Below are 27,082 nucleotides of genomic sequence, written 5' to 3' on the forward strand. Positions count from 1 at the left end.
CCCTTTCCCTCCCTAACGGGGACGAAGGAAAAAAAAGTGGCTTGAATATGTCTGGACATGTCCAACAAAGCTGTTTTGAAACCACATTTTGTATACCTAGAGATCATTCAAATATGGCTGGGTATTTAATAAGACATTTCTGTGGTGTTCATAGATGTCTAGATGTCAACACTAACATTTACAAGCTGAACTGTATTTCTATTTGACTATTTGATTATACAAGAATATTGTTTATTTTTTTATTTTAGCCAACAAGTGTGTTTACTGATGTCTTATGTCATATTATGTTATTCTGTGTCATGCTACATCATTGATAGCTGACCTTTCACTAAGCCCCTCCTATGACTAGCATCTGTCCAATTAACAGCTGTAACTAAGGTGGGGCAGGACTGTCAAGCTTATATGTCTCTGTTGAATGTTGTGTGCATGGGGCTCTAAAATGAGCATTTCTTCATGTTTCATGAGTCTGGATGGTGGCATCTTTTTTTGTAGTCTTTTAAAATTTGTAAAACAGAAGAATGCACCTAACTGTGTCTTTATCTGCTCTGTATTTATTTTTTAAATTTATTTCATTGGTTTACTTAACAAGGACAGCATGTGTTAATTTACATTACTGTGCCAGAGTTAGCCAAGAGGCTATTTTTCATCTGTAGTCCCTGGACAGATGTTGAGTCACCCTAAAAAAAAAAGAAAAAGAAAATAGAATATGAGGATCAAAAAACAATTTGTCTCTTGCCGTTGACTACAGCTTTATTTTTTCCAAAGTTAGGTCTCACTGGGGTCCAGGAGAAGGGTTCTGACGTAGGCTATAGCTCATAGAATCAGAACAGACAATACATCTATGCATCGTATTAACCTTGAATGTCCAACCCAGGTTTTAATTTCACCTGGGAAACAGAGGCTGAGAAACAATCACACCACGGTAGTCGCTTTTCTGAAGCTTTTGGTTATATCACATGATCTTCCTTGCAGGGGTGGGTGATATGACCTCAAATTTTGTTTCATGGTATTTCTAAAATTTTTCACGGTGACAGTATTATATCACAGTCTTATAAAAATAATAAGGCATCCTCCATTCAAAAACATGATTCTATCTTCTTTCATTTGCAATGTAAATGAGCATATCTTATGGAAGACAAAGGATTTAAAAAACAGATGTGTTTATTGGCTCCAAATAGGAAAAAAAATTAGCTTTAGTGTTTTGAGCATCCTGCCCCATAATGTAGGTTCAATAGTAAACGTAATGTGATCCATTCTCAGTGAGTCAATGGCTGGATCAGGCATCTCAACAGCATTTATTTGACAAAAAACCAAAAGCATATACATGTGAGTACAATAGTCAGTACGTTTACATATGACAGCAACAGAGACACACAATTGTGCTAATCAAATGGGGCTTTAATTTAACAACAAAACCAGCTGAGCTTGAATTGCCATATGGAGTTCCGTAAAAAGAAACGCGATGTCCACATCAGCCTACTTCTCTGGTTATTTAACTGGCTTTAAATGAGGCTTAACTTTCACATATCATTAGTCAGCATCGCCCCAGCTACAGCAGATATAGCAACATAAAAATCTCAAAACTTTTGAAGTTTAAAGCCAGTATCGACCAAAGCTTTTTACTGGCCCTTTTTAAGAAAGTAGTCCGATGTAAGCTGTGAATTAACCCAGCACATACGTAAGTGTTTTCCAGTTGTTGTGGCAACATTTCCATCCAAAAAAAAAAAGTTGTCATGTAAGTGCAGATGTTGAGGTCATTCTAAAACTTAGAAACAAGATGTAAAAACAATCTCACCACAAGGTCTTTGAACGTCTACAGTTCATTCAGCAGATGGAGCAAACTCCATCTGCTGAAGAAGGTCAGGTGAAATGAGCTACAAAACAGACCTTGAATCATGTTTGTATCTCAAGTTTTACATTCAAAATTTTCAGATAGATTGAAAGGATTATATACTCCAGTATAGTTTAAGAATATTGTCCAAGGTCTTAGTCTCATAAAACCCTCTCTAAATGCATTGGCTTCACTCAAGAAGAATCCATTGTCACTGAGCTGAAAATAATAAAACTATTACTAAAGTGTCAGCTCACCAATGTTTCCTTTTCTAGTTTGATGTCAGGACTGGCAGCCCTCGATGCCAAGTGTTCCAGTCGGCTCGGCCTGATCACAGTGTCTTATTACCTGTGGACCACCTTTGTGGCCGTGATAGTGGGGATCATCATGGTCTCCATCATCCACCCGGGTGGTGCAGCCCAGAAGGAGGACTCTGAGGACAGCGGCAAGCCTATCATGAGTTCTGCTGATGCTCTGTTGGACCTCATCCGGTAAGACCAGCACACAGTATGTAAAAGACAGAGGTGGCAAAAGTACACACATTCTTTACTCGAGTTGAAGTACAGATACTTGTTTTAAAAAAAGACTGGTAAAAGGATAAGTACTGATTCTACTTTTACAGAAGTAAAAGTGGAAAAAGTACAAGGTTTGAAATGTACTCAAAGTAGAAAAGTGAAAAGTTGCCCTCTGAAGAATATTTCAATCTGCAGTTTTTGTCTTGTTAGATTTAGTTACGTGCTTTATGTCACTTTCGTCTCATTGCATCTTTTACTTCGTCTTGTGCATGATTTTCTTCTTGTTATGTCGTTTTTGTCTTGATATGTCCTCTACATTATTGACTTTTACATCTTGTTATGTCCTCTTGTTATGTATTGTTACATTGTTTTTGTCTTGTCACATCATGTTACACCATCTTTTATGTCATTTTTATCTTATTATGCATTATTACATCATTTATGTATCATTAGGTCTGTTACATAACTCTCATATTGTTGCGTAGTGTTACATCTTGTTGTGTTGTTTTCTTCTTGTTACATCTTTTACATAGGTTTTGTCTTGTGCATGATTTTCTTCCTGTTATGTCGTTTACAGAATTTTCATCTTGTATTGTTACGTCATTTTCATTTTGTTACATTGTTTTCATCTTGTAATGTCTTGTTACGTCATATTCGTCTTGTTACATCATATTTTTCTTGTTACATATTTTATGTCATTTTGGACTTATTGTATCAATACATCGTTTTTTATCATACATACGGTGTTACGTCTTTTACACAGTTTTCATCTTGTTATGTATGATTTTCATCTTGTTACATAATTGTTATCTTGTTGGATCTTTTATGTCTTGTTATGTATTGTAACATTGTTTATGTGCTCTAAGGTCCCTTACATAATTTTCATATTATTGCGTAGTGTCTTGTTACATTATGTTCCTGTTACTTCATCTTACGTAGTTTTGTCTTTTTACGTTCTTTCATCTCGTTATATCTCCTACATCATTTTTGACTTGTTATATCTTTCACGTCAGTTTCATCTTGTTACATCATGGTACCCCATTGTCATCTCGTTGCATTGGTTTGAAGTAGAAAGAACAGATGTAGGGAGTGAAAGTTAAAAGTTGTCAGAGAAAATCTACTATGGTACAGTAACAAAGTACTTTTATTTACTATGTGAGAGATATTCAAATGATGGCAATTACCTTGTCTGCCAGTTTTGCAGACCTTAATAATACAAGTGGAGGACATGGTGTTCACTTGTTTAGAAGTCTGTATGTCAAGTGTTCCGTTAATCAGTGACCTCAGGAAAGGTATGGTAGGTGCTCTGTTCATATCCACGAGAGGATGATTAGCAGAGAACAAGTGGGATTTGGGAGAGCTGCAGGGAGCCACTGTCCTCAGAAATAACACCAGTGAAAGCTGCAGACAGATTATTTCTGTGCTGCAGGAGATTTGTGCCGTAAGGCTTTAAAGGTGATGTGTGGAGCTGAATTCTGAAGAGAGGGACATACAGGAGGGGACCAAACAGGATGAGATATAAGGATCAGGGTGAGATATAAGGACGGTGTATTTGGCTGCATGGACAAATTAAATCTGAATTATGAGAATTTGACAGAGCTACCAGCTGCAGCATCCATATGCATATTACTACGCCCCCCAAGCCAAACAGTTTTGGCTTATATATTTGATAATACATCCCCTTGGAATTATAAGGTTCTATCTGGATTCAGAGTAGCTGAGAGATACTGAGCTTCAAAGTTTTTGCATTCAAAAGAGCAAAACTGATATGCAGAACAAGTTTCTTTCAAGTGTGAAAATGTCAGACACCCTAAATGTATTCTAAATGTAAATGATCAAAATCAGGTCAAATGCAGACAGAACCTTCTAATCCTCAGACTCATTTTCTGCTATAAGGTTCTATCAGCAAAACATGAAAAGAAGCAATAATTTTCAAGGAACAAGAAAAGATAACTCTTAATTTGTTTTACATCGTAAAATTAGTGTTTTAACAGTGTCTACATGTATGAAAAAGTTAACGTTAATACTTTCTCTGACATTTCTATGAAGTTTTGTCTTATATCAGTAAGAGATAATGTAGAGTGAGCAGGTCACTATAGAGAAATAAACCCCGACAGGGTGATGCAAGATCACGACGCAAAGTGGAGGACTGCTAATGCTACTTACACAGACCAACCACTAATATATATAGGCCAACTGTGACTGGGATGGTGTGTGTGAATAGGTTTATATCAGTTTACTTGGAGTTTGATTGTGAAGAAAATGTCAATAACTCAATTTTGATAAAAATGTCAGATCGAAGCTTATAATTCCAAAGGGAAGAATGGCCCAACCCCTTCAAGGCTCAACACTGAAAAGATAGAGATGAATGAGGACATCTTGAGATTTGCTGTATAAAATGGGATGAAAATTCTAATAAAAACTGTGACCGATAACCCATCAATCATCTAGTCAGTTTGAATTTGATATAAACTGCATGATCCATTCACCCCATTCTATTAAGACCCCTATAACAGGCTGCTACCAAAGATCATTCAGAGTAACTTCAGATTATGGTCTGAGAAAGTCATTAGTCTCCTATAGGGCTGCTGTGATGAAGTCTGTATGTCTTAAGAACAGTTTAAACAGAAAAACTGCTTGACAGATTAAGGTTTCTTCTGGTATCTGCAACTACGCGACTTTATTACAGTCAACTAGAAAGGCCAGACACACACAATTCTGCCATGCTGACCAACTATTTGTTTAAAATTCTCTAGTGTGTATGAAGCATATTGAGTTTATTAATAACTGATCTGGGCAGATCCAGACTTAGATGGGAGAAAGACCTGGGAATGAATCTGGAAGGGCAATTATTGGAATTATTTATTCTTCAAGAAAAAAAGGTGGGTTACTTTGAGGATAAAGTTGTAATACAATAAGAACTGAACTGTAAAATTCTGGGGTAAACGTTTTTAAAAAGAAAAAGAAAAAACAGCATTGTTCATAAACGCTCCAATACGTAACATTCCTATATAAAATGTATAAAAGCACTAGACATATGATCTGACGTGTGTTATATATCTCGTTACGTTGTGTACTAATACTAATAATGGTCAAACCCAGAGAAATCTGGGTATTCAAGGCACGTTTACTGCTAGCTGCTAGTTGCTATCCGACAAGGAGGTGACACTTGCCAATTCATTATCTCTTAAAAATGATTTAATTAGGTGGACATTTTAGCATTACCATATCTCAACATCTAAATCTAAGAAACATTTACAGGTAAGAACAACCACTAACGTTAGCTACACAGAACAACTACTAACTTTAGCTACACAGGCCAACCTCTGACATTAGCTACACAGGCCAACCTTAAACATTAGCTACACAGACCAACTGCAAACTTTAGCTGGACAAGCCAACTGCTAATGTTAGCTACACAGACATCCAGTTAGCCAGCTAACCTGTCAATGCCACTACTATAACTAAAAATATTTTATTGTAGATGGAGATGCTGATGGGCGGGATGGTGTGTGTGAATATGTTTATGTCAGTTTACTTGGAATTTGAGTGTGAAGTATGAATAATGTAACTTAACAAAGCATATTTAAATGTCCGGGTACTGCTTTTAATCTAAACATGCATTCACACATAACAGGGAAGGAATATCTGGACAAATGACTAAAGAACTAAACAATGATCATAAAACATTATATTAGACTAAACGGTTTCAATATTTTTGTTATTGGAGTAATCCAAAAATAATGGAAAGTACTCAAGTTGCATTACTTTAATATTGTAATATTTGGATTAGGTCTCTGGCTACTTTTTTTAAACAGGTAATCTGTAATTGTATAAGAATACATTTTTGAAGTAACCTTGGGCGTAACTGTTCTTGGAGCAGCAGCTGGAAAATGACTGTTGACATACAACAATTCTCAGTGACGCCATACATGACCCTGTTCACAACACATTCAGCATGTACATCCAACATATAGGAACTGAACAATACAAAAAATACATAGAACAGCATGTTCCCATTGTGATATTTCTGCCGTCATTCTCATATTTGTGGCATGTTGTCAACAAAAAGACAGGATTGCCAACAATGTCTCTGAACTCTGTTTCAGTATTTTGTTGTGGAAAACATCATGTTAGCATTCTACTGATGATGCTCCCAGTGCTGCAGACAAACTCTCATGGACATCGAAAACGCTCTTTTGTCCGTCCATGAGCTCATCGGTGTTGTACTTTCTCAATGTTCCATGTATGACCCGAAACATTCTGTTCTGTCAGAGCAAAGGAGAAATGAATACAAACAAGATTTTATGATTTGTACATAGTGACACAAGAGTAATATCAGTTATTGGTTAGAAGGTTGGACAAAACAGCTGAGTAGATGGTTCATGAGGTGATTAATGATAGGCTTTAAAATCAGTCGGATTCTGTTCATCAGATTAAAATACAGTTTACCAAGTATCACAATATTAAATGAATGTCACTTGATTATTTTCTGTTACTTTTGGATTATCTCAGTATAAAATATCGTGAAATTGTTTAACCTAATATACTGTATTTAGTGATTGATCAGTCAATTATTTTCTCAAGTAATCAGTTGGTTCATGAAATGTCAGAAACTGGTAAAAATGTTGATCAAAGCTCAAGATGACCTCCTCAAATGTCTTGTTTTGTCCACAACTCAAAGATATTCAGTTTACTGTCAGAGAGGAGCAAAGAAACCAGAAAATATTCACATTTAATAAGCTGAAATCAGAGAATTTAGACTTGAAAAGGAATAATCAATCATCAAAATAGATGACTAGTCAGTAAATAATAGATTAATTGTTGCAGTTCTAAGTGTTTTGTGTTTGTTGTCAGGTTTATTAGTTTGTCGTGCTGTTCTTTCCTTTGTTGTGCACAATTGATTGATTGATTGATTGATTGATTGATTGATTGATTGATTGATTGATTGATTGATTTAAAGACAAGAATGGCAACATTTCCACCCAGTGAAACATTTCTTCACTAGAGGCCATGATAATGAATTGGCAGCTGTGTGAACACTGTGCATGGTCGTATGTCATTCTTTATTTTCAAATTGTATTCATATTAGTAATCCCCATTTTTACTAAATGTGTCTGTGATCTGATTACATCTTTTTATCTGTTACTGTAATGGAATACAGTTACCTTTGTTTGTATGCAGATTATGTAATCTGTTACATGTACTTTGTAACTCCCCAAGCCTAAATACACTGAATTCTTGTTTGTTAAACTAATATGAGCTTTTCATGTCAACTTAAAGATGTTTGTAACGTTTAGTATTATTCAGTTACTGTCTCTTAAAGGAACATGACTTCTCTTTGTGTTTTATATGGAAGGTTTTCATGTACAATCAACCTAATCTGTTCAAGTAGACCTTAACTACAACCTGATTTTTAAAATATTTTGACTATCATTATACCAGGTCTTGTTAAATGGATTTAACCCCATAATCAAAACAGTTCAACAGCAGTGTCTTGGTCCAGAAATCATGACTCGGTTACTCAAGATAATCTAAAGACCTTGTTGTGAACATTTTCATGTAGGAACTATTTTCTGTCTACTGAACAACACCCACTAAGCTAAGTGTGCATCTGCTCGTGAATGAGAGACTATCTTGTGCACGCAGGATCTAAATATTTATGGCATCCTCCTCAACTGAGCGTCCATGAGTAGTTGTGTTTGTACTCACCAAATGTTGTTTTTGGGCACTTTGAGCACCACAATCAGAGTGCCATCTAGTTCCATTATATTTGAGATATATTTTGAGGCAGACAGCTGATTGAAGGTCAGGTTTAGTTGTTTAGTCCACAAAACACTGTTGGAGTTTCACAGAAAAAGAGTCTGGCAGAATCTCCTGAATAGTTAAAGTGAATGGTGACCAGTTGTCAAACAGAAAAAACAACCAATGATTGATAAATGGACAGTCTATCCTCCGTATATGCTGCTGTAGCTCTCCCTCCCTCACCTGTTTGTTCTGCACACTAAGGTGTTCTCATACAGCTGTTGTGTAAAAGCTCATAAGGTCATCTGGTTGGTGGTGATGTCAGTTGGTAACACCTTGGTTTTGATCATTTTAATTGTCTCTCCAAACAGAATCAGAGGTTAATAAATTCCAGGTTGTGGGGTTTCTTGTTGGAGACTTGATAAAACATCCTGCTGAAGAAGAAAGTCAACAGATCAGACACAGACATGACAGGGAGAGAGAAACAGAGAGATGAGGAGACTGGGGCAGGTTCAGTAAAACACCAGAGGTGTGTGCATGTGGGGAGAAAAGCAAGGTGAGCAGATTCAAGTCGTATTTGACTAAACAGTAGAACAAGATGGAGAATTATGTAGAAATAAAATGGTGAAACACAAAATAACCTACTAGAAATACGCTAAATTTTCTTTAAAATATTTTTGATACACAAATATATCCCATATATACACACAGACTTGTAAAAAAAGTAAAGACAGTAAACTTGCTGTTGTGTTGATTTGTCCCTTCAGCCCCTCTCCAGTGGCTTCCAGTGACTTTGGCAAAAGTTATATATAGTTAACATTTTAATTTTCATTGATTATTGTTGTAGGTCTATGAAAAAGTTGAAACAACTCCAAATTTCAAGGTAACATTCTGCAAAAGATTTTTGAATTTTGAGCCAAACTCTTTTGAAAAAGTTTTACCAACTACTAATCTTTTTTTGAGATAATTTACTTTTCTTCCTCATATAAACTTAAATCTTTGAATTTTAGAAACCCCCAAAATGTATTTAAAACATTACAGAGCAACTTCAGTTAATATTCAGGCACCAAATTAATGTCAAATCAGGTCAATTTGAGAATTTCTTTTTAAGTTTCTAAAGCTCAAAGATTCAAGTTTATCTAAGGAAGAATAGCAAATTATTTCAACTAAAGATTATAGGTTGGCAAAACTTTCTAAAGTTTATTTCAAAATAAAAGAGTTTGAGCTGGGCTCAAAACTTGAAAATCTATTGCAGCACATTGTCTTGAAATTTTGAATCGTCTCAGCTACTTTTTTTTTTTTTACAGTGTAAAGTGATTCTTACACATTTACCAACTGTAAAAATATGTAGCCTATTCTTCTGTTTATTGAATGCACCGTCGCTGCATATTTCTCCTTTAATTGCTTTTCTTTGTAAGAACCTCTAATAAAAACACTGCAGTTTTAACAGGCAGGCAGTGAATGTTATAAAATGTGCTAAAAGCAGTCAGTAAAGCAAAATGAACTCCATCAAAGGTAGAAGCAAAAAGTAACACATCTAAAAGGAGCAAAACCAAGATAAACTTCAAAAGCAGGATCGAAGTAGTGTACAAAAAAAAACAGTTCAAGTCCATTTGAGGGGAACTAAAGCACGTCCATAGCTTTTAGAGTGCATTACACAGCTTGTCCAACATCAGTACAATGGAGGCAGCGATAACATCCATAATCTATCATGGTGAGAAGCAAAACTGCATCCTGTCCTCCTCGCCATGAACACACACTGATTGAGGAGAGTGCGTTGCTCTCCGGTTCTAAGAAAACCTCCTGTGTGGAGCGCTTTAAAGGTCCATTTAAGCTCAGGACGGTAATTTAGGCTCATTGAAATCATACTCTTGAGTACAGTCCGGATGTCCGCTGGTTGGGACACTGACATTCTGGTCTTTGATAACATGTATCCTTAATGGATCCCCGGCTGAGAGCTTTGTGATCCACGACTTGCAGAATGCACGTTCACAAAATCAAGCAGTGAGATCATATAAAATACACACAGTATATGCACGATAAAAATGGCTGCATTCGACAATAGTCAGGAAGAAAACAAGCAGGCAGGCTCTGAAGGAAGCTACTTTCTGTAAAATGTTTCCTGAACACAACATGAAACACACTTAGGTGCCATTTGCGTGATCAGAGAGTTGTTGTTGTTGTTGTTATTGTTGTGTGTAATCATCCCTGCTGTCGGTACAGTTTGTGAAGAGCCCTTCAATGACACGACCACACTGTGAGACATGGAGGACAAAATCCACAGACCTCATTCTAAAGATTCAGATGGAAGCAAAAAGATGCTGTTTCTTTGCTGAGCAGTGATGAATAGATACATTCATTCACATGTGGGTTTGTTGTTGGCGCCCACTGTTTTGCCTAACTCAGACTCAGGCTTGAGAGTAATAGATTACATGTACATGTTCCATAATTTAGATAAAAGAGGTAACGGTATTTTGTTAGTTACAGAAAAAGACGTTAGCAGATTACAGAAACATTTAGTAAAAATAAGGATTGCACACTCAGCTGTCAATTTATTATCATGGCCTCCAGTGAAGAAATGCTTCACTGGGTGGAAATTTGACCATTTTTGTCTTTAAATTGCGCACAACAAGATGAAACAAAGGAAGGGACAGTTGGACAAACTAATAAACCTAACTATTCAGATTAAGATTATTTAGATGAATCATTTTGAGCCTTTTTTTTAAATTAAAAACAATGTCCAAATTCTCTGATTTCAGCTTCTTAAATGTGAATATTTTTTGGTGTCATTACTCTTCTCTGACAGTAAAGTTGTGGACAAAAGAAGACATTTGAGGACGTCATCTTGGCCTCTGGGAAACACTGATCAACGTATTTGATTTTTTCTGACATTTTACGGACCAAATAATCAACTGATTAACGGAGATAATGATCGACAGATTGATCAATAATGAAAATAATCATTACAGGAAAGAGGAAAGAAGAAAAAAAGGTCAAAACATACACTGTACGTCCATACGTTCCACGTTTGGACCCATTTTTCAAGTGACAAGATTGTGACAAGATCAATTAATCAATTCATTGTTTTGAGACATTTTTTAATAAAAAAAAAGTAAAAATTCTCTGATTTCAGCTTCTTAAATGTGAATATATTCTGGCTTCTTTGCTCCTCTCTGACAGTAAACTGAATATCTTTGAGTTGTGGACAAAACAAGACGTTTGAGGACATCATCTTGGACTTTGATCAACATTTTCTGACATTTTATAGACCAAACAGCTAATTGATTAGTTGAGGAAATAATAGACGATTAATCGATGGTGAAAATAGTCATTAGTTGCAGCCCTAAAATCACAACAGTAATCAATTTCACCATATTTTATATGAAGGGAATCCAAAAGTAACAGTAAGTAATCAAGTTACATTACTTTAATATTGTGATACTTGGATTAGATTACTGACAACATTTTTTAACAGATAATTAGTAACTGGAATACGTTTTTAAAGTAACTGCAGATACACGCACAACTGATTGAGAGGGATTATCTTTAATGAGTCTTTTCATTGTTTGTTTGTTAGACAAATGTTGCATATGATGCTGTAAAAAATGTAGTAGGCCTGGTCAGTACAGCTGAAATACCTGTCACAATAGTGAAGTGTCATATCAGTCGATACCGATAATTATTGATCATGTAGCTTGTGACTGATGACATGTGTACTCCAAGGGGTGGAAGTGGCTCAGGTGATAAAATGAGTAAATATCACAATATTGTGACAACATTGTGTCCAGTAATGTGATTATAATAATGAGTAAGTGGGTAAAGGCAAATAATAGAACTAGAACAGTCTGGTGAGTTCAGAAAAATGACTGACTTTACTGTAATACAGCTGTTAAAAGCAGGAAAAGACAACATTTGCTCTATCACAATATAACGATAACTAGAATCTATCATGATATCTAATCTCATATCACAATACAATAAAATATTGATATATTGTGCAGCCCTAGAGTGTAGGACTTAAGATTTTGTCCTCCATCTCTTATATTGTAGTTTGAATCTTTCTCAGGCAGCATGAGGAGAATGAGGTGGAGCGACTGCAGACACCAACAACTCTTTCAGCCTAAATATGGCACTTGAATGTAGCACTAATGTAGAATATGATACTCTCTTTTATTGTCTCACATTCAGATGAAGTTAGCCTTCTCGCCTTGTGTCATAACATCACAAAGAAGATGAATGATTTGATTTAAAAATGTTTTCTCTTATTACAGTTTTAAACAATCATAAATCGCTAACATATTGACTTTTGAAAAGATGGCTGGTTTGTTCTATGTGGTTTCCATAACTGGTGTGGTTTTGGTGAAGATTTTGTTGTTGTTGTTGTTGTTGTTGTTGATTAACTGTGATAAACAAAAGAGTAACATAAAGACAGACATAATAGACATACAGTAGACAATAACACAAAGCAGTGGATATGGAAATAAAAAGTTCTGGAGTAGAGATGCAGAGATCAGCTTCATGTTGTATATTTGTAAGAGAGGCAGTGATCCACAGAGTATGTGGGAACAGAGAAAACAAATAGTGTTATTTTAATGACAATAAATATATGATGTGACACATTATGTGATGTGATTATAATTCAGTCAGACAACTCATGTTCAAGAATGTTTTTAGCAGCAGCAGGACATCTGACCTCATCACTCCTCACAGATTATGCCTACATAGAGATAAAAACACATATCTTGGACCTCCTGTCGGAGCCTGCAGGTGGATGCTGGGGTGGTGGTGGGGCTGAATGAACAGACAGTGACGCTGTTGCAGGGCAGCAATGGTGCTGCCAGGCAGAGGGAGAGATGGGAGGTTGTAGCAATTTAAATAGAGCGATAGATTGGAAGGGTGTGTTTGGTTTCTACTACAGTGTGAGGCATGTCATGTTTGGTTGTATACTTATATTAAAGTAGTTGTATAACTTAGTATCATTAACAATGAATAAATAAAGAAATTTGAAAAAGGAAAAGAAAACATAATAATTAATCATATTTTTTACTTATTAAAACACTGAACTGTAATAAATTAAACTCACCGCACAGTACAGGTAGTACTGAGTCTCCTGCTTCTTGAACTAAATCGACATTGTCATTCTGTTCAAAACAGAGCAGCAGAAAAGGTTATTCGGTGAAAATCCTTATTTCTTGCTTGTATGTCAACAGCAATATGTACAACAACGGAGGAGTGTGGTTGTTTTTTTCAGAATTAATTCTCACTTGAGCCTGGCTGCTGTAACGCTCTGTCGTGTTTCACCTCTCTGTTCTCTTTTCTTGAATATCTGCAGCTGCTTATCAGGCTGCACATCTGGACCTCAAGGGATGGTGGTAAAACACAAATTCTGCTTTTATATATATGTATATATATATATATATATATATATATATTAAAAAAAAGAGTAATAACAGATATAAAAAAAATTACTTTTATTGCAAGGCTTTGTGCACTCAACGCAAATAATTGCATTTGCATGAAGTAGCACAAATTGCTTACTGGCAGACAAAAGTAAAAGTAATGCATATTAATCTCTAATCATCTCAAGGCCCTGTTCATACCTGGCATACACTGCACCTGCATCTCAAGTGGCCACTTCCCCGCTCTATATGCAAAAAACCACCCGCGCTGCTTTGTCAGTCTAATGTCCATTACTGTCCATTTGGCCATTCAGTACCCTCCAAAGACCTGCCAATTCATATTTGTCCGCTGAGGCCTTTATTTCAAATGCTATGCATGTAGTTTATTTGAGTCCTCATGTCCTCTAAAAAGCTCATCCTGGGCTTTCTAGTGATGTAACACACATATGAGAGGCCAACAGAGCACATCTGTTTGGCGGTAAGGGAGCAAACAATTAAATTTATTAAGAAATACTGTTCTTGTCTTCATAATAATGTTTTTTTTTTATTATTTATGAGAGTTTTAACAACATTATATTAAGATTTTATGAGTTAATGTCAGTTGTAAGCCTTTCAAAATAAACAAGTCGCAAAAAGAAGTGGACTCTCTGTGTGATCCTGCATTTTTTTTTAACCTGGCTGCCACAAACTGCTGGATCTGGTACAGGTCAGACCACCAGGCCTCTGAGAGAGCTGCAGGAGAGATGGTTGCAGGGGGGGAAGATGTGCGTGCGAGGTGTGTAAAGTGCAGCTTGTGTCCCAGAAATCAAGACCTGTTTGCGAATGTAACATTCATGACATAAAAGCATGTTCACGTCATTTGTTTTGAGGGATTTCAACAGTCAAGATTTACCCACGCAGCAGAGTTTTTAATCAAATAAAGTATGACGTTATTGTTGAAATGACAAATAATACAATTGTTTCCAATAGTCTTCAAATGAGAAAGAGTAAAATAAAAAAGCAGAGCAAATGAAAAATTATCATCACCAACTTGATGCCTTGTAATGTATTTTTTGTCCGCTGCATGTTATAAAACATTAATTAACAACATTTTGAAGAAAACAATCTTTGTGATATGTTGCTTACATCCCATTTACTTTATGTAAAAAAAATCTAAATATTAAAACTTTTTTCTTTCCGGGTCTCAGGAGGTTAATAAGCAGGATGAGCAATTTTACTTTATCTAACAATGTTTTCACATTAAAGTTGATGCAGAACATAAGTAGAGTAGGCCATCCTCCATCAGGACACATTCACTTCCACACTGTTGAAAGAATAAGGTCATATGTGACCCAGACATCCTCTGAATGTCGACAATCGGATCAAAATGCGTCCTCAGTGCGTTTTGGCTGCATTCACACTTGTAGCTGTCCACTTGCAATCACATCATCAAACATGCATGTTAATGCCAGGTGTAAACAGGGTCCTACACTGTAAAAAAAAAAGACCCATAAACACTATTTGTTCTGCATAAAAAGTTCATCCAAGCTGCCTCAAAATTTTACAGTAATTATGTTAGGGTAATTTTGCAATCATTGAAAACAGATAAACTTTTCAAGTCAAATAAACTTCAGTTGTACTTCAGAAAACATGTTCCGTAAACTAAAGATATTGAATTGAACCAAGAGCTCTTCAGTCACACTGACAAACAGTAGAAAAACAAATTTGAGTTTTCATCTTTTAAATCTTAAGTTTTAAATCTCAAACAATGCATGCTGGGAAATCTGCTAATGTGCTGATCATGTTTCTTGGCAAATTTAATTTAATGAGCTGATTGAGCTCATTTCAAATTAAAAGACTTCAAGTTAGAAGAATGTTTATAGTCCTTAAGTTTTCTGAAAGTAAATTTTAAGTTTAAATTGAATAAATAGACTTGTATACTTACATACTTTAAGTTAGTGAGAAAAGATTAGTTGATCTCATTAAATTTCTGTTATTTTTTACAGTGTACATTTGATCAGTTGGAATGGCTTTCGCTGTGTTGAAAACTTTTTAACAAAACATAACTAATTTCATTCATTACAGTTTGATTAAGACAAGTAGAACTGAACAATCCAATACCTCCTGCTTTTTCAGACTCTTTCTTTGATTTCTTTTTTATATTTCTTTAACTGGGCTCATTTTATTTAGATGAGCTGAATGGAACATAAGACAAACCATCAAATTCTAGCAGTCAGTGCTGTTCCAGCGGCCACCTCATCCCCGCACTCCGATAAAATCAAACTGTAGGACGCAATGACACCTTTGTAGAGCAGACGTCATCCTCACAGCATCCTGGTTTTCAGACTGAGTGGATTTGCCACAAATCCTGAGACAGGATTAAAAACATTGTTTGTCTTAAGCTTTTCAGTTCCCGTCCTCTGGGATGACTTCATTGTTGACTAAAAACATTTAATCTTCTTTAATAGAGGATGTTACTCAGTTTCCCGGACCCAGTAAGAGTAAACAGGACTATTTTCGGTCACCTGTCATATTTTGTGCCTCTGGAAGTATTTGTTTGGTGGTCAGATCCAAGCCTTTTATTTCATGTTGTTAAGTCTGAGTCCAGGCCATTAATCACACAGCCACAGGTGGCAAAAATACACAAAAATACACACAGTCTTTAGACAAGTGAGACAAGAAAAACGACTCTGGTAAAATAACTAATTCAACCTCTTTACTGCAGTAAAAGTGAAAAACTACAGGCTCTGAAAGGTACTCAGTGTATAACGGTAAAAAGTTGTCCTCTGAAGGACATTTCTACTGAGTCTCCATCTCTGTCAGGTTGTTTTTTTTAAATGTTGTTTTATGTCTTGTTATGCTGTTTTGCCTTGTTACATCTTAATACATCTCTTCATCTCTCTTCTCTTTTTTGTCTTATGTTTTTTGTGATGTTTCATTCCTTTCATCTTGTTACATCTTTTACGTTGTTTTTGTTTTGATTTATTGTTTTTGCCTTGTTACATCGGTTTTGTCATTTTACATTTTATGTCTTTTATACATATTGTTACGTTGTTTTTGTTTTGTTTTATTATTTTTGTCTTGTTACATTGTTTTTGTCTTATGTTGTTTTCACCTTGTTACATCTTGTTACGTCTTTTGTTATTTTTATCTTGTGTTATTGTTTTTGTTTGGTTTACATCTTGTGCCACTTTGCTCCGCTTTTTTTATTTTACTTCTTTTTCATATTATTGTCGTTTTCATCTTGTTGCATCTGTTGTGCATTATATGCACTGGTGGAGGGCACCAAGGAATTTTTGTCTTATTGTCCCATTCATTTAGCGTGAAATCTGTCTTGATAATAAGAAGACGATGTGTTTCCCACAGAGCTTGTAAATGCACAAGAATCAGGCTAAATTCTCATTATGATGGAGATTTCAAGAAAAAGTAAATTCTGGAAAAATATATAAATATATAAAAATGTGTTGATTAAAAAGTCGTAATATTTTGAGGGGAAAAAACATAATATTTTGATTAAATAGTTGTAACATTTCAAGAAAATCAGTCATCATATTTTGAGAAAAAAGTCATAATATTTTCATGGGAAAAGATGTCATTTTTTAAGAAAGTAGGTCATCATATGTTGAGACAAAAAGTCCTAATATTTCTATTACAAAGCTGTAGTATTTAAATAAAATAAGTCATGATATTTTGAGAAAAATGACATTATGTTTTGATGGAAAAAGTTGTAATTTTTCAAGAAAATAGGTCATCAGATTTTGTTACAAAAAGTCAATAAGTTGCAATATGTTAAGAAAGTAAGTAATAGTATTTTGATTAAAAAGTTGTAATATTTCAAGAAAACAAGTCATAATATTTTGAGAAGAAAGTCATCATGTTTTCATAGAAAAAGTTGTAATTTTGTCAAGAAAATATGTGATTATATTTTGATTAAAAAGTTGCAATATTTTAAATAAAAAGTCAACATTTGATGGAAGAATGTGCAATATTTGTTTACTCTGCTGATTCTGCTGCAGCAGCCAGTTGTGGGTGGTCTTCTGTACAAAGATGGCTGGTTTATGCTAATGTAATTCAGTTTTCTTTGTTTTTGTGTGTCAGAAGCTTTTGGGTGGCTTCATATTGTTTTGACACGTATTTGCCTCCTCTGACTCAACAATCAGTTTAAATGTCACCAGATGTGAGATCTTTCTGTTGGCTTGGCCTTTGGGTTAAATCTACATCTGTTGTGCTTTGTGCTGAGGTGGCACGGAGTCTCCAGAGCGCTCGGCTTTCATCTGAGGTTTGTCTGGCTGGAAAACACGACATGAAGTGAAACACAGTTAGAGCTCCAGCTGGCCGTGATGACAGCTTTTGTTTGTGTGAAACACATACGGCATGTCAGTGTGTGGAGTCAGTTCATCTTATCTCACCTGATCTGATGAGCTGGGTCACAGTCCCAGTCAGGGATTTGAAAGACCTCCACTGATGTCTGAGCTCTGCATCTGTAAAATCTAATCTAGGCTTTTTAATATGGTCGTTGAGTTCACATAAAACTGCCTTTGGTTTAATAAATATTTAAAAACAATGTCTGTATTGCATTAGAGGTTGATCTCTTATGTTATCCTGATGTTTGTAATAGTTAGTCCACTTAGTTTGATCCAAATTCTTCAACAGGGATACAACACTCATCGAATGTATTTGATTTAAGTGCTGCTGATCATCTGGTGGCAACAGTTTTATTTGAAGGGGGTGTGCATAAGACTGTCATTACACTGTAATAAGCATGACATGTCACCTGTCATTAACATGAAGGAGTCTTTATGACTGATTATAACTCAGTGTCATTTGGTAAATTATGTAAATTTTTTATGCAAAGTTTACACTGTTTGAGACATCTTTGTTACGACAACATGAACCAAGACAACATAACATGTCGTTGTCTTTGTCATGACAACTTGACATTATCAAACTTCAAGAAATGATTTAGCTTTATGTTTTAATAGTACATTATACTGCCATATGTGACTGTATCTGACATACTGTATAACTGGTCATTGATACTTTCTCTGACCTCAAGTAAAGTATTATATTTTGGGCTCGTCATAATGATGTCAGTTTTATTACACTGTCAAATGCATTTGCATTTGTTATCCGTAGCTGGCGTTAGCTAGTTAGCTTGTTAGCTGTGGAGCTAGCTACCTATTTAGCTGACGCAGCCCTGAAATAAACACATTTTTTCTGGAGCTAACACATCTCACTTACTTTTCATCTTTACGTATGCACAGTACTGTATGCACTTTCTCCCACTATGCTAGTGTCATTAGCATCTAGGTGAGCCTGGCTGGACTGGAGATCCTGGCCATCCCAAACACAGCCTCTGAAATTGAGGGTGGCCAGTCTGATGACAGGGAATACAGTATCACAGTGGTTTTCATGCTGGGTTTGACTTCTGACACGGGTAACCAAGCTACCTTACCGGTGCCAGCTACAGATAACAGCATATGGTAGTTAGCCCACTTTAGCAACAAGTAAACTAGCTAATCACTGTCTGTCCGTCAGGTGACTATAAGCTAAATAACCTGTTCTCTGTATTTAAACTGGCCTTATAACATTTAATGGCATCTTTATCACAAGTCCAAATGGTATCACTTCAGTGGAAGTCTAGGGAAAAAAGTTAATGACATCTTTATGTCAAGACCAAATGTAACACTTTACTTGAGATCAAGGAAAATATTTGTGATGCACTTATAATGGTCTAATAACAGTCAATGTCAAAACCAGCCACATATGACAGTATAAGGTCACATACAGGTACAGGTTATGTTGTCTTGGTTAACGTCAAGTTGTTATAACAAAGACGTCTCAAACAACTTAAATTACATAATTGACTGAATGTAACTTAATGACAACAGTCATCAACATTTATAACGATACATTCATTTGTTCATATTAAATATTTTAATACCATGTGCAATATTACTTTTCATTCATATGTATCTTACTTTTCTAGTTATCTTACTTTTATTGTATTCTATTAGTTGCTGTTCCTTTGTATTTACTCCTTATACACTTTATATTTTATATTTCACTTATATTTGATTCTCTTTTGTTGTTATCCTTATGTTACTGAAATCTGTTATTTTGTTTTGTTTGCTATGTTCCTTTTTATTTCAAAAGTTACACCGCTTTGACTTAGGTAAAACACCATAGCTTAAAGGTATAATTCACCCAAAAGTTAAAATTCAGTTATTATCTACTCCCCTTCATGCCAAATGAAGGTCAGGTTTAGTTTTTTAGTTTCACAGGAAAACAGCGCTGCAGAATCTCCCAAACAATTGAAGTAAATTGTGACCACTTTTCAAAGGGGAAAAAAAAATGGAAATAAAAGGATCTACAGTGAAGATTTATGCTAAAAACATGGTGTAAATTACATCTTTCAGGTCAGCTCGGCATGTCAGGACTTTAGGAGACTTGCATTACACCAGACGAGCAGTATGGAAGCATTTTATGTTTTGTTGTGGGTTTTTTTGTTTTGTTTTGTTTTTTTATGTTTGAAAACTGGTCACCATTCACTTCCATTGTTTGGGAGATTCTGCAACATTGCTTTCCTGTGAAACTCCAGCAGTGTTTTGTGGACTGAAAAACCAAATCTGACCTTCAGTCTGCATGAGGCTGAGTAGATAATGACTGAATTCACATTTTTGGGTGAACAATCCTGTTAAGCTGTTCAGTTATAAATACGTGGTTCTCCTGAGTGTCGTCTGTTTCATTTTTGAGTTATCACACCTTTGTGTGCAATTAGCTTTTTATTTTGTACAGCTGTGTAGCTGATGGTCAGGGGCAGCAGTAAATGGCCTGTTTGTGCCATTATTGTCAGACCTCCTCTAGACGGTCATATTTTATACACCCCTCTGTCTCCAAACAGCGGGGCGTCTGGTGGGAGGAGTGCAGCAGACGGATTTTGAAATTACTTTTTGGAAAGCTGCTGCATAGTTGTGTGGGATAAAAGTTTAGATTTAGGTTTGGCAACTAGAGGTATTTGGAGAAGGGCGGGGCAGTTAATTAAAACCAAATTACACATTACATTTAGCTACACAAACCAACCACCAACATTAGCTACACAGATCAACAACTAATGTTAGCGACACAGACCAAATGCTAACATTAGCTACACAGGGTATTGGTACTTAAAGTGGAACATATACAGAAGACATAATTTGCCATGCACTTTACTGATAAACAACATACACAATGTTAACTTGATTCATACTTAATTATTATTAATAATAATAATTAGGTTGTATGATAGCAACTTTGATGAGTTAATCATAGTATGACATATTATTAATGCAAATCAATACATTACAATACATGTAAAACATATGCCAATGGAGGCAATGGCAAATTCTTTTTTGTATGCATTTTCTATACATTTTATAAGAAGCAAAACCCTGTACACCAATATTGACACATAATAAACTGATGGGTAAAGGTGGTTTTACCCCCAAAATTATCTACCTGCATGCTTACTTTCTGTATTCTCTGCAGAGTGTTTAAGTGTGTATATTTTTCTTGCAGCAACATGTTCCCAGCAAATCTGGTCCAGGCCACATTTCAGCAGGTAAGACCTTTGACATCACAAAGCACTTAAAATACAAAGGCTCAGCTTGTTTTGGGGGCTTGAATGCATGGTCTTTTTATTCTTTTATGCTGTAACAGTATCGAACAAGTACTGAGTTCAGACTGAAGCCCAAACCAACGGTGAGTCAGGCCCAATCAGAGTCCACCACCCGGCGGGCGCTCATCTATGGTATCCAGGACGACAATGGGACTGATATTCAGAACTTCGCCCTTGACCTGACTCCACCTCCTGATGTCCTCATAAGCACGCGGGAAGGAACGAGCGATGGAATGAACGTCCTTGGGATTGTTATTTTTTCTGCCACTATGGGTAAAAACCTGTCTGAAATCTTATGTTCACCTTTTCGCCTGAAGTAGAATTTATCAGTGCAAGTTAAAAGGTGTTTCTCTATCATTTTAAAGATTGTGTTCATATATTTCTACAGGTATTATGCTGGGAAGGATGGGGCCAAACGGCAGCGCCTTGGTGAACTTCTGCCAGAGCCTGAATGAGGCCGTCCTTAGAATTGTGGCCATTGTTATATGGTAATGACTTTTTTAACCATTTAATTTGACTTCCAGAATTCATACACAGGTTTTCCTTTTAAAAACAACATTAGCATATAAATCCCTGCTGCACAAGTTCAGAGCACTGAGGCTTCTTCATTCTGGTTATCACTTCAAAATGGACCAGACACAAATGTCTGCTAGATGTGTTACGTTAGTGCCAGACCTCTAAGGATGACTGCAGTGTTTGTGTTTACAGGGAAGTTTTATCAAACTATGCCAGACTCAGGCTCTGGGAGTGACAGATTACATGTAATGGGATTATGTAATTATAAAAATAACATTACAATTTACAGTTTAGCAAAAATGGGAATTATTAGCAGGATTACAATTAGAAAATACATTTTATAATAAAAAAATATATATATACTATATATATATATACTACCATGTGGAGCGTTCACAAATTACGACACTTCAGAGTCTCAGCACCACTCTGGTCTCAGTGAAACCAGCTAATCTGACAGTTGCCAGTTCATTATCTCTTGAAAAAATGCTTTCTCTAGGTCAAGATTTCACTATTATCTTGTCTCAACATTTAATTTAGAAATATTTACAGGTAAGATCAACCACTAATGTCACCAATTGCCAACTTTACCGACACAGACCAACCACTCATGTTAGCTACACAGAGCTGCACAGCTAGCTACACAGACCAACCGCCAACTTTAGCTACACAGACTAGCCGCTATCATTACCTACGCAGACCAACCACTAACGTTACCTACACAGACTAGGTGTTTCGCCTTTGATGAACACTGTTGAACCAACAACAAATCAATTACGGGAGAAAATGATAGACAAATTAATCGATAATGAAAATAGTCGTTACAGGAAAGACTTTAAAAATAGGTCCAAACCTGTGGAGCAGGTTAACAAGGTTAATTATTTGACAAATTGAGAAAGTTTTTGACAGATGATAACACAAATAATCTTTAGCGACAGCCCTGCATAATTACCTCAGCATTCGATTACTGGTTTTAATAACCTAATAATTAATTACTAGATCAGAGACCAGAAGTTTAGGAAAATAAAAAAATGAAAAAAATCTAAAAAATGCTAAAAATGCTCATAAATGAAAAGACAAAATTTCATTAGGCTGCTACAGTTAACATCACTATCCAGCTACAACAACTCAGCTAGCATGCCATAGCAGGAAATTGTTATATGATATTGAGACACCATCTAGCATATACTGTTCAACGCCTTTAGTATGTGGGTAATGAAACGTGGATGCATTCTGGAGCATGTAGTTTATGGACATCACACTTCCGTAACACAATTACACACACAACAAATTATATTCTCTACAAGCTTTTGTGGGCCACATGAAATGAGTTGCTGAGCCGGATTTGGCTCACAGGCCTTGAGTTTGACACATGCAATAAAGATAATGAGGTGTCTCAGTTATTTGCTCATCAGTTTCCAAGTAAAACCATCCACCACCTAATCTGACTCCAGGGTCAGACGGCTCTAAGCTGAAGGTTTCCCACTCATTTTTGCATCTGTTGAAGTTTATGGTTTGTTGGTGAGGATGTCATTTCAAGAAATCAAGAAATCAAGAAATCAAACAGGTGTAAGACTTCGCAGCCACTGTCGCTGACTTTGAACTCATCCTGGCAGGTATTTCCCATTTGGCATCGTGTTCCTGGTGGCCGGTAAGATCCTGGAGATGAGCGATCCCTCAGCCATGGGTAAAAAGCTGGGCTTCTACGCCGTCACTGTGGTGTTCGGTCTGGTGTTGCACGGCTTGTTCATCCTACCTGCCATGTACTTCTTCATCACCAAAAAAAGCCCCATCGTTTACATCCGTGGAATCCTGCAAGCCCTGCTCATCGCCCTGGCAACCTCTTCCAGGTAAAGGAAACGGCTGCAAACTGGTGGCTTGACTCTTTTTTTTTTTCTTTATATTGATGTGTTGTAAAAAGAAAAGATCAGTAAGGTCTTTTCTCTAACACCACATACCCTTTTCTTTCCTATCCATTCATTGGAACATTACCATGAAAAGCCTCAAAGGGGAAGCTGGGAGATCAGAAAACATCTGGCGTGTGTGGGAAGAGATGGGAATATAAAGGAGCATTCCACACACTCGTTTAGACTGGCACCTATCCATTTGTGTGTGTGTGTGTGTGTGTGTGTGTGTGTGTGTGTGTGTGTGTGTGTGTGTGTGTGTGTGTTCAAGTCTGCATGCACATGTTTTTGATCATTTGGGATAAAGCTCAGTTTAAACGACAATGTCAGTGATTTTGAATGTTTTAGCTTGTTCCCATTAGCGGACGCTATATTTACTGTGATCATTTCAGACTGGTTTCATTTTCCACCCATGCAGAAATGAATGAAACCCAGTGGCTGCCTGGAAGGTTGGAAATTAAGCCACACACTGAAAATCTAAAACACAACACTGTAGCTTGGAAAATGCTCCTCAGCAATTTAAAATGATGTGATTCAATATAAACCGACTTTTCGCCAAGTCCTGCCCTCCTTAATTACTGCTGCTACGCCTATGAAACTTTCCATATGCAGTTTACAGTGATAACAGTAGCAGATTTAACATTCATAAAGTGTTCCTGGATTTATACTTGAACTTCTTCAGACGTCTTCAGATCATTTCTGATGGTGTGCATGCTTTCGATTCATAAAAGATACTGAGTATAAAAAACTTTGCTTGAGCAGGCTCTAAGAAGCCAATTAATAACCTGTGATCTATAAAATTAACTTAAAATTGATTGTACCTGCCTTACAACCAGCACTGAGAAAAAGGTATTCCTGGCATAAAATATTTCCTCAGCCAAAGACAACAATTTACACTCACACAAAGTAAAAAGATTATTTCTAAGACCACACACCATTTGATTACTTTGTTACAAATTATTTTTTCACTTTGGAAAAGCTTAATATTTATAGCTATATCTAGGGATATTTTTGCTTTGGAATAAACATGATAATTGAAATACTGTAGTTTTGTTACAGGCAATATTATTAACTTTTCTTAAGTTAAACTTTTGATTTAGTACAAATAGTCATTTTTAATTCTACCTTTACTATTTTTTCTTTAATCACAAGCCAAAATGTTACTTAATGTAGGTCAATATAACAACAGTTTTTGCTTTTTTACAATTTAAGTTTTAACCATAAACAATATGCTAATATATATATACATATGAACATAATCTTGCATTGTAGATGGCAGGTACCATTACTAGCATTACCGTACATAGCTTGTACATAAATGTGTCGTTCAACCCAGAAGTTATAGTAAAAAAAAAACTTTATTACTGTAAGGAAACCAATCACAGTACGCACTGTCAACTGGGATTGATGTAAAAGCAGAAATATGTCATCCAGGCGCACTCTGTAACAAGAACAAGCAAGCTTTCCCTGTCTCCATTAAATTTCAATATTTATTATAATTACAAAAATAGAAATAATTCCAGGCTGGCTTTTACTGTTGGATTGTTTTTATCGGGGTGAAAAATACTACATAATTAATGTAAATACTGTTCCTGAAGACAGAAAGAAAAAACTTATTTAACAGACTTGGAGAACTCCTCACATTTGGCTTAAATCTAATTTTATATGGTGATTTTAATACAGTTACATCAGAAAATGACAATAACTGTCCTTTTTGTTTTTGATTGTATTTCTATGCTGAAGTGTTTATAGGTGTTTCTATAGACTTTATGTAGCAGAGTCGTTCTACAAGCAGGTCAGTCCTGTAAATGCATCATGAAAACAATACAGCAATGTGTTGATATTATAAGAATGTACTTTGTAATTTGTACTTTTGAATACTTAAGTATTTTTAAAAAGAAGTAATCTAGTGCTTTAACTCGAGAAAAAAATTTTGACTGAGCAACTTTTACTTGTAGTTGAGTAATATTCGACCAGTAGTAACTATACTTTGATTCAAGTACTGGGGTTGAGTACTTTGTCCACCACTGATTATAAGGAACCAGATAGTGTACGAAAAAATGGTTCCCATTCAATTCAATGAGAATTATTCGCTTTAGCGCAAAAGCTGAAAAAGTTTTTTAGCGTCTGGGTTTACTTCCTGGTTGTACGGCCCTCTGAATATGTGCAATAATGTTTCCCCCCTTGTCTCCACCCACAAGTTTTATCACTTTACATGATGATGATCTCACACAGGTTTAAATGGCTTTTTTCGGCTTAAGGAAAGTTTTACAAACATAAAAACTCCACGGATCAGTTCGCAGTTTGAGGTGTCCTGTCAACAGCTTTACAGACGTTTCTTTTATAATGGCAGCATGGGGGGAAAAAGGTTTTTGGGCTAGTGGGACATTTTTTGCTGCAATACCACGATTGGCCACTGGGTAGAATTGGCAGCAAGGCTGAGCTGCAACACCCTGTCTAGTTCTGTTATAAGTCTATACTATTAGGTGCGTTTGAGGTCTACGTAGAATTAATTCACTTAGATTTGTGTCTGACCTGATCCTGACTTGATCTGATGTCATGCACATTTGGGCAACAATAACATCATGAGATCGAGGTGGCCGCAGTTTTTGGAACCAGGTGTCACAGTTGCTCTCCACCAACTGCAAGCGCCTGGCTGTCACCTGATTGATGAGCTTACAGGCTCCGTTTGGCTCTTAATTTTGACAACAAACACCACGTATTGTGTAAAATACTAAACTTCTCTGTAATGTTAATATTTAACACAAGATATATCAGTCTTCTGTTGTGCAATTATATTTTAATCTATCAATAAGCTTATTTTTTGTGGCTGATAATAATAATAAATGTTATATATATGACCAGTAACAATCAGTGATCAAAAATGCACTTTACTGCATCAGTTATGAACGTGGTCTGCAGACTACAGGCAGTCTACAGGTGATCTAACAGGATGTTAGTGTCTCTTCCTGTATATTCTCTGAAGTCTGCTGGAAACCATCAGACTGTAGCTTTTTGTCACTGCCTCCTGCTGCAGCCACCTAATCTCGTCTGCTCTCCAGACGAGACACAGTTCATTTTGAGTGTCGAGGAAGTGTCCTGACAGGACAGGATGTGATGTCATTACATTACAAAAATGGAAAACTAATACATATTTTACAAATGAGATGTTAAACAATAAAGTAGGGGAAAGAGGGAATGTGAACATTAAAGAAAATGCCTTAAAGACAACATGTTGCCCCATATATGATGCAGCAGAAATGAGGTGTAAGGTAGACAAGATCAAAGCGATGGTAGAGGACATTAAAGCAAGCAACATTGTTCATAAAGTTGACGCAAAGTTCACTACAAGCTTGGGCACATGTGTCCCAAACTGTAATACTGGGGTGGGGAAGTGGAGATGCCGCATCTTTTTGTGTGTCAGTGGTTAAAACACACAAAAACTTATTTTTTTGTGCCTGCTTCAGTGACCAGCCATCATTACACATCACACAAGCATCTGCTGCAGGCTGAATGTCTCGAAAAACATTATTGCA

At 36.0% G+C, this 27,082-nt stretch overlaps 1 protein-coding gene across 1 annotated transcript in view; it reads left to right on the forward strand.

The window, feature by feature from the left end:
* slc1a7b (solute carrier family 1 member 7b) overlaps nucleotides 1–27,082 on the forward strand; it is a 79,945-nt gene that overhangs the window by 40,317 nt on the left and 12,546 nt on the right. Inside the window, exons 3-7 of the mRNA XM_084723130.1 lie at nucleotides 2,107–2,322; nucleotides 21,027–21,069; nucleotides 21,168–21,399; nucleotides 21,515–21,614; nucleotides 23,259–23,492. Of these exons, the coding sequence (XP_084579256.1) occupies nucleotides 2,107–2,322; nucleotides 21,027–21,069; nucleotides 21,168–21,399; nucleotides 21,515–21,614; nucleotides 23,259–23,492 (825 nt within the window). The remainder of the gene's footprint in view (nucleotides 1–2,106; nucleotides 2,323–21,026; nucleotides 21,070–21,167; nucleotides 21,400–21,514; nucleotides 21,615–23,258; nucleotides 23,493–27,082) is intronic.

This window comes from Lutjanus erythropterus, chromosome 7, assembly GCF_056507025.1.
Source record: "Lutjanus erythropterus isolate fLutEry1 chromosome 7, fLutEry1.hap2, whole genome shotgun sequence".
Classification (NCBI taxonomy): domain Eukaryota; kingdom Metazoa; phylum Chordata; class Actinopteri; order Lutjaniformes; family Lutjanidae; genus Lutjanus; species Lutjanus erythropterus.